Source organism: Seriola lalandi, unplaced genomic scaffold, assembly GCF_002814215.2.
Source record: "Seriola lalandi dorsalis isolate HSWRI2012SDOR001 ecotype SW California unplaced genomic scaffold, Sedor1 jcf7180002054934, whole genome shotgun sequence".
Lineage (NCBI taxonomy): Eukaryota > Metazoa > Chordata > Actinopteri > Carangiformes > Carangidae > Seriola > Seriola lalandi.
Window position 1 is genome coordinate 548,092 of NW_019525486.1, and position 9,605 is coordinate 557,696.

The 9,605-nt window shown below is 38.1% G+C and overlaps 1 protein-coding gene across 1 annotated transcript in view; it reads left to right on the forward strand.

Annotated features, from left to right (window-relative positions):
• Positions 1–9,605, forward strand: part of dgkb (diacylglycerol kinase, beta) — a 70,576-nt gene that overhangs the window by 13,973 nt on the left and 46,998 nt on the right. The window contains exons 6-7 of the mRNA XM_023393437.2: positions 4,630–4,767; positions 8,382–8,431. Coding sequence (XP_023249205.1) covers positions 4,630–4,767; positions 8,382–8,431 — 188 coding nt within the window. The remainder of the gene's footprint in view (positions 1–4,629; positions 4,768–8,381; positions 8,432–9,605) is intronic.

The following is a 9,605-nucleotide window of genomic DNA, read 5'->3' on the forward strand; positions in this document are numbered from 1 at the left end:
TTAATGAATTTAATACTGTTATAAATGCAATCCCTGATGGGGTAATTATGTTATTAAAAAATACAGCAGGACACAATCCAACTTTAATACAGACTGATCCATCCAAACTTGAAATTGGTCAAATTTGTTTTTCATCAATACGAAATAATAATCATCGTATACGTTCTTTATTTCAAAAAGATGTCGTATCAATTCCTTATGTGGTATCTTATTGGAACTCCTTTATTAATAACCTTAATTGGAAAAAAATTTGGAATTTGTCAGCTAAATTTTTGATAAACAATAAAGCGAAAGAAGTATCCTTTAAATTGATTCATAGATTTTACCCAACAAAAATGTTTCTACAACGATTCAAAAGAGATATTGATGTTAATTGCTCTTTTTGTGAAGGACACCCTGAGGATATTTTTCATTTATTCTGGTCTTGCCCCTTTTCCACCAAATTATGGATGGATATTTGTGATTTAATTTCTACTTGTATTTTACCACACTTTTCCTTTTGCTTTGAACATGTATTGTTTGGCTTCATTGACTATCCACCAACAAAAAAAGGACATTTTTATGTAATTAATCTGATCATATATTTGGCAAAATGGCATATCCATAAATGCAGATACACTGCCCAAAAACCACTCTTTTCTATTTTTAACAATGAGGTCAAACAATATTTAAAAACCATTAATTACTCCACTAATAAGAAAGCTATTAAAACTATTTCCATGTGTGCTCTCTTTGATATATTTTTGTAATACCTCTGTAATATTCTATTTCTTTTATATATTTGTAACCCCCTGGAGATTTGTATTGTTTTGTATGTCTCAATAAACTTGTAAAAAAAAAAAAAAAAAAAAAAAAAAAAAAAAAAAAAAAAAAAAAAAAAAAAAAAAAAAAAAAAAAAAAAGGTCGGACTTTCTTTCCTCCATGTTTGAAATGGCTGAGATGACAGGTGAGTGCGTTTCTGTGTCTCCTGCATTTTAAAGCAGTTGCTAACATCGTGAACTACACCTGAAAAAGAACAGTTAGTGATTCGTGTAGTCCTCGTGGTTTTAGGATCATAAACGTTAGTTAAATAATTTACAAAAACAGGAAACAACTACAGCTTCCGGGTCCCCTGTTGCGAAGGCCTGCTGCATTCACGCTGTACGTACAGGTAGAAAGTGAAGGTTAGCATGAACTGTGGGAAAGAGTGGTTGCAGTGCCTTGCTTAGGCGCTGTTTGGCAATAAATGCTGTATATTTGTCTCTCCTGAAGTTACCTGACCTGGTACAGTCACAAAAAGAGGAAAGAAGTCACATTTATCAGATACAGACGGTGTTTTATTAAACACACCTATATACAGATGTGTATAAGAGACAGGTTCCCCGGTCGTTGGTGGCATTCAGTGGCTGGAAATGGGGGAAACAATCCTATTGGTGATTGAGCTGTACGAAAGCAGATTTACAGTAGAACGTGACTGTAAGTCTGTAAACTCACCAGGGAAATGCTACACAGGCATGACTTCAGACTTCAGATGAAAAACTTTTGTCTTCACCTCTTCCTTAAAGCAGCACTGGATTACAAATAATCACAAAGTCAGTCAGTCAACTGATTAATCATGCTCTGAGTCAATTTTACTGTTAGAATAAAAACTTTAAAAACTTTAAAAAAATATATCCTAAATATAGTTTGATTATTATTTTAATATTAGCATTAATAGCATGTACAGAATGCTAGACACTGAACTTTGCAAACTCCACATCTGGACTGTCTCAACGCTTAAACCTGCTTGTTATCTTCTCTTTTTTTGTATTTTGTTTTGGTGATAAAACGGTTTAACGGAAGAAATTTGCATATTATTATGAAGATTAAAGTAATAGTTTGTATTATTTGAGGCGGGGTTGTCAGGTACGTATCCATAGCCATTCTATTAGCCCACCTGCAGTAGATTTAGATCACAGTGCTCCCAGTTTAGAGAAGCAGCTGGGAGCACTGGCAGAGAAGCTGAGTGATGTACTAGTGTGGGTGAGGACAGCAAAAAAAAAACATCTTTTAGCCACTTAAAAACATATCTACAGAAAAAAAAGCTAATACCAGTGTCAGTGTACGCTTTATTTTGAATATTTTCACCGCTTCATCTTGCTGTCAAACAGCCCTATCTAAATATAGATAAGTATCTCACACAACCCCAGGTCGAATAACCCAAACTACGACTGTAAGTGACCCAGTTATTCTGTATATTCAGTGTAAGTTTAAACTATTTCATGTCGGGCTAAAATCTAGTAAATAAAAACATGGGTAAACTGTAAGTACATCACCTTACTTGATCTTTCTTTTTGGTAGCTCTCTTCTTTCAATATTTAATGCACATTGTTTTTGTTTCCCTCAGAGGGTAAAGCATGTGCAGCCTACAGTCTGTGAGTTTGTTGATTGGCCCTCATTGATCCAGCGCTGTTGACTATAAGCCCTCTCACCACACTCATGGTGTATGTAAGTGCAGATAAGGGAGCTAACGAGTCCCGTCCGCCATTAACTGCAGCCGTCTGCAAACAGGAGCATGTATTCTCATATTATTAAAGGGTTAGTTTTCCCATGCAAGTACTTTTTGAAGCAAACGGCGTAATTACTTATTTGATGTAGAGTTTATGGCTCATGCAGCTGGATGTATACACTGACTTTACGAATTAATAGCTCTTTGGTGAGAGGACTGAAGACGAATAATAGCAGATTCATGAATGTGCCTTCAGTATCTGGTCTAAGGCAGGGTTTTCATAAGCGTGCTGGCTTGTGCAATCTAACCACTCTGTTTCTGAAATAGTTCTAATCCATATCATTACCATAGATGTTAGGCCAATCTAGATCAGCCATCCGTCCATCCATGCACTTTCCACTGCTTATACAACTCTAAATTACATCCTATCCATGTCCTCCAGCTCTTAAGGGATCTCGAGGTGTGTCTTGGCCAGGTTGCGTATATATATAATCCTTCCAGCGCTCTGGGTCTGCCAAGGTTCTCCTCCCACTCGGATATGCTCGGTATATCTCCACAGGGAAACTTTCAAGAGGTATCCGAGTCAGACGCCTGAGCCACTTCAACTGGCTTCTATCAAAGCGAAGGAGTGGTTCTCCGAGCTCCTTCTGGAAGCCTGAACTCTCTAAAACCTATCGCCATGGGTCGTCTCAGCCACCCTGTGAGGGAAATTCATTTTGGCCGCCTGTATCTGTAATTTCATTTGGTCATTACCTAAAGCTCATGACCATATGTGAAAGAAACTAGACTGACTCATAAATGGAGAGTTGTGGCTTCAGTCTCAGCTCCATCCTCTCCAGGACAGTCCTGCACATAACTGCACCGTGTCATCAGTAAACTTGATCTTTGCCTGACTTTATAGAAGCACTGTTAAATTTATGTGACAGACTTTTTCAGACAAGCATAACATGCGCTTCCTGTTTGTTACAAATTTGAGAATCAAAGTAACATTGAAGATCAATTAGAAAATAACTTAAATGAGGGACTTGACTTAAGAAATTTTGCCTTCTCAGTATGAAATTTCCCTGGTAATAAATATTGCAAAATAGTGATCCTGACATTCAAAATAAGTAAAAATACTTTTCTCCTCATGTTAATCGTGTGTTGTTTTGCTTGTTAACTTTCAAAGATTTTCTATTTTATTTATTTATGTATTTATGTATTTGTTTTTTTGTTATTATTATTTTTCTTCTTTTTGTAGAATTTCTTTTGATTTATTTAAGGACTGATATGTCTGATTCCTAGTAGCTCGTGTGTTGTCATGAGTATTTACGAGTCTGAAAAAAAACAGGAAGTTATGATACTTATGAATTAACATTAAAACAGCATAAACTTTCCCGGCTAGCTGCTAGGTATATTTTATTTAATATTTTATCGCGCCAATCTAGGCTAACGTTTAAGCAACTAAGAGCTACTCTGTCTGTTGGTGTAGCTCTATAAGAACCCGGATGGAGCATTTAAAACGGTTAAAAGAAATGTAGTGTATAACGAAGAACACTTCTCTCATTCAACGGTCGCCATCTTTGGCTACCTAACAGAAGGGGAGGGAGTTAGTAAGTTAGTACGTATTTTCAAGCTAGTAAAGAAGGCGACTGAAGAAGAAGAATCAGCAAACCGCAGAGTTTGAATTACTAACTTGTTGAAATTCAGTCACTAACGCCTGAAGTAACATATTAAATGTCTTATAAATTTGAAAACACAATATTACAAGCAGCAGTTGCCAGTGAAAAACCTTATGTGTAGGCAATAGACTTGATTTGACTTGACTACTAATGAACAGGCATGTGCAGTGTATTGGCTGATTGTATCAGCCAACCAGAGAGACTGTTAATGAATCGTCTATTGCTCTTTACCCTTCACTATTAAACCTGAGATAAGGTTGAAACATTCTAGTATTGATGTTTAATCCACTTAACATCACTTGAAGAGTACAGCCCTTCCCCCCAAGCCAAAGCAAAGCCTTTGATCGGGCTAAAACTGGACAATCTGTCGGTTGAACTGGTCACCAAACAGCATTGATCAGTTCGACTGCATGACTAATGTCAGGCATCCTATCCCGGCAGGTTATTGGGCTAACGTCAGATGCATTGTGGAGGATGTTTTGACCTTTCGTCTCTGTCCAGGGTTGAAGCTGATCAAAGGCAGCTCGACCCCTCTGAAGACGCCCACGCCGCCCAGGCCTCTGGACTCGGTGCAGCTTAAGGACATCGTGTGTTACCTGTCGTTGCTGGAGGGCGGGCGTCCTGAGGACAAGCTCGAGTGTGAGTGTCATCCCTGTGTCACATAACTGTTTGGTTCTTGTAATATTATGCAGCAAGCGTCAGAGGTGCAGTAATGTGCAGACAGTGAGTGAAGTTCTGTGGCTGGATAGATACACGAGCTGCTGAGCTACAAGGAGCTGAAGTAATGTCACAGGTTAAGTCAAACCTCAGTGGGTGGAAGTGGTCAGGTCAAAGTGAAGCCCAGTGAAAAAGACAAAGGGTAGAAGAGGACAAAGCTAAAACCATGATTTCTTGCCCTGCTGCATTGTGGGAAAATGCAACATCAAGCCACACTAAGTAGCACATTTAAAAAAGGCACATAAAACAGGCGAATAGAAACCATCACTTACTGTAGAACAGCATCATAACTTTGCTTGTGCCTTGTTTTAAATTTTAATAGCAAATCAGAAACAAGGATTTTCATCTGCCATAACGTGCAGCATCTGTTGTAGCTTTATCTACTGTACGGTACTTACTGTATGTTGCTAATGCTGTGAATGCATGTTGTGGCGGTAAAGAACATTATATGATCGGACTGCTGAATATTCACTAAGACCACCTCATGTTACACTTCTAATTCAATTTTATAGCTCCCCTACTTGTTGCTAAAGCCTTTGAATCTTTAGCCGTGGATACAAATGAATGAAACAGCCTGTGCGAAAAAAAAAGCGCAAAGTATTTTTCCAGGTGCTGAGTCCAAAAAAACTGCGCCTGTGAATTACATCTCCCCGAGACTCACAACACTGTAAAATGCTCCTGTCAAAATTTCCTCTTTGTCACATGAAGTAAAGTTTGGAGCCCAACATTGGCTCCAGAGAAATGAAAGCTCAGAAATGCATGAAAAGTCAATTAATCTTATTAATTTATTGTCTCTGTTGACCTTAGTTCTCCATTTGAGATTGCACTCAGAAGAATTGTGTGCTTATGAGATTTAACTCAACCAGGGAGATTGTTTCTGTGTCCATTTTCTCATAAATGCTTATTGAAACAAAATCCTCTTAACATGACATGATGACATTAACTTAAATGAGCACAGAACCAACACAGACACATATTTGGTTTATTATAAGTCAAGCACCAGATGTTATAGAACATAGGAGTCTTCTGTGTTGATTTAAACGGTCGTGTTAACATTTATTTGCCATCCAAATATTTCCCTGGTATCTGAATCTTTCTGTCTCTTTTCTTTCTTTCTTTATTGGAGTGAGTCAGGGGTTTTTTCTCTGGTGCATTTGGTGATTAACCATCACTTTCAGTCAAAATGTCTTTCTTGTTGTGTTGCTCTTTCCCTCTGGTGGAAATAATAATTAAAATAAGCTCTTTCAGCCTTTACAACCAGAGTTATTATCCTTTATGTGTTTCTCTGTCTGGAGCAGATACTCTTAATTTACTAACAAATGAAATTCACTTTATTTAACTGTTTTTACTCTGTTTCTTCCTCGTCCTATTTCTTTGGAAATTATCTTTGCAAGTATCATACATTTTCTGCAATGGGATGTTTGATGCCTCGTGTTTGCAGTTTACTGACACATCTTCCCACATCTCTTAATTGCATTTATCACATCATTTATTCACAAGGTTACGCTGCTTAATTGGTCATCAGAGTTTTTTTTTTTTTATGTGTTGATGTAATTCTCATCCAGCTGCTGAATTATTGAGTAGAGTTGCACTCATTAACTGCAGAGTTGACTAAATAATTCAGCTGATGGTGTGTGTGTGTGTGTGTGAGAGAGTGTGAACACACCATGGATTTAACTATAGATGGTGTCTTCCTGAACACACTCTCTCCTCCTCTGTGGTCCACACTGATGTTGTTTCTGTAGTCGATGGCTCCATCTGCTGGTTTGTTCTGAAAAAGATTTCACTGCAGCTTCCTTGAATTGTTCGTCAGAGTTTGAAACAAGCAAGTTCTGACAGCCGTATGCACTGAAAAGAAAACACGTCTCAACAAGTTATGTAGTTCCAGATTCATCCAACAACAGGTCTTTATCTTAAACAGAGAAATCAGCTGACAATGGGGCGAAACACTGAAATACTCAGGTATTTTCTTGGAACGAGATTCTTAAAACACCATAAAACACAATAAGGCAGCATCAAGCCCAATAAAAACCCAATAACATCTTCACTAAAAGCAACCTCATTAAAAATTAGCTTTAGCACATTTGGGGAATATGTCAGTGTTAAGCAGCCATCATTAATGTTTCAGCAACTCTGGCTTGTCAGCTATAGAAATACGTGTAACTATAATGAAAAAGGCTTACAATACTTTTATAAATTAAAGGATTTGAGATTGAGGTAGAACAAAAAGACAGAGTCCTTAAAAAAGTCAGCAATTAAGTTATAGGTATAAAGAAATTGGGGGGAAAAAAGTTTTAGAAACTGATGAGAATATAAAGAAAATCTACAAAGACAGCTGGTAACAGCTAAAACAGAATAAGCAAATATATATTGTGAGACCCAGTCAATAAGTTTTACTTGCTTTGCTGCTTGTTTACAGGTTTATTTAACTCTAAAAGTCTAAAACCAGACTATTAATATCTCTGGATGAAATCTTCACACTTTTGTAAAAAAAATATGTTGATACATTTATTGAATTATTTATTTTTTATAAATACTTTACACTGCACTCCCTTAATAATAATGTGTATGAGCATTTGACTGAATAAAATGTGAACCCTGTTTGTTCTGAGCTTTCATTGCAGTAAGTAAAATCCACAATTAAAATTGATTAACACAAACTCATCAGTAAACATCTGATCTTATTTGTCCCTTCAGGGTCAGTTGTATGTCTTGTATCTACGTTCCAAACGCAGAGATTTAAAGAGCTTTAGAGTTTCACAGAGACTTTGCTGTTCACTCATTTTTCCTGCAGACAGAGGTTAACAACAGCTCTCATCATCTTTTACACTTTATTGCCTCTTTGGTGCCTGTTTTGGGTGACCGCAATCACCTTCTTGTAACACCATCAACCTCCATCCAACGCCAGACGCCAGCTTCCCTTCCCCCTCCCTTCGCCTCAAAAAGGTCACAGTCTCTCAGGAAACTGGCAATTAGCTCCTAGTTAGTGGCCTGACGAACCGCCATCTGACGTCAACTCCTTATGATGTCAGCAGCCACCCTCGGCTGCACCTCGACCACGCTCTCGTGGAGGCCCGGGGTGGAGGTTGAGGGTGGGGGGTGGGGCGCTGGTGGGTTAGAGCACTGCTAAGTATAGCCATCAGTATGGAAATGATCTGCAGCCAGGTCATGTTGCTGCTGTTGTCACGACTCTGTTACGTTCAGACTCGGGGAGGGTGTTTTACGCATCGCTGTGACGTTGGAACAGCTCCCACAACACGGCTGCCATTGGCTGTTCCCTGTTTCCATGGTGACACTTTTGAGTGCTAATTAGAGTACGCTTAAAGTTGCAGCATTCAGATGAGCACAACTACTGGGATACAGGTTTTGCTTTGTGTTTGCATGCAGTGAAGTAGATGGCGACACACACACACACACACACACACACACACACACACACACACACACAAAGAAAAATGTCCAAATGCTCAGAGGTCGAGGCGAGAGAGTGCAGGGCGTTCATGTTGTAGCCTGACGCTGTGTTTTTGTCTCCACAGTTATGTTTCGTCTCTATGACACAGATGGAAACGGGTCTTTGGACAGCTCGGTAAATATTTCTCCTCAACAATTAACAATTATTTTCATTATCAGTTCATCTTCCTGTTGATCAGTGAATTGTTTGGATTATAAAAAATGTCAAGAAAAATGTCTGTCACATTTTCAAAAAGCCGAACTAACACCCCCAAAGTTTATTATAAGACAACGAGAAGCCTACTTGTGCACTTTTTAAAGCTTTTATTTAAAAGAACGATTAAACGAATCAATCAATGAATTGACTAATCAACTAGTCATTTCAGCTTTGGGTGTTTGTGCACTTGTGTTAAGCACATTGTAGTTGTTTGATGTTGATGATATGAAACTGGTTTGATTACTTTATCACAGATCAGAGATAAATATTAACTATTTACTACATTTATTTCACAGCTATTGTTATTAGTTTCTGGTAAAACATAATTAATCCATAAAATCTATTTTTTTTACAGATTAAACTGCCCAAATATGTTTTAAAAAAGAATCTAAATTCACATAAAAGAATACAATTGGTTCTCCCATGACAACTTTAAAGTGCTGCATACACGTGAATCAGTAATTAGCTTCATACTTTTAAGTCCATTTTGCTGCTAATACTAAGGAATATTTTGAATGCAGGACTCTCCACCTCTTTTTCTTTTTGCCATCTGTCGCTTTCTATCTTTCTCTCACCCACTGCACTGTAATACAAAACATACAATCCATATGGTACATGTATATGAATGGGTGAAAGAAAGAAAGAAAGAAAGAAAGTTAGCAAACCAGGAAGAGGAAGAAGGTGGGGATGGGTGTATTTATGAATGAAAGAGCACCAGTGTTTATGTGTGTATGTATAGAAATTGCGTAGGAGGGAGTTGGGTGTTGGAATGAAAGGGTTAGGAGGCAGAGGACGGGGGTGGGGTGGGAGGAGGGGGGTTTGTAATGTATCCCATTGTTTGTCATCTTCCAGCCACTATTGGCTGCGAGAGGCAGCGAGCTCACAAAACAGCAGAGAGAGAGATTATGTGTGTGACCCAAATTGTTCCAGGTTTTAGAGTAAATACAAGATATTTAGTCATTTTCTCAAAGTGTGAACTCTTGATCTACACTCATACGCTCTTACTGATACTCAGCATAAAACCCAAAGCGCATGATAGTGATTCAGTCTGCCACTAGATAATAATGTCACCCCTCCCCTCCCTCTCTGCCCT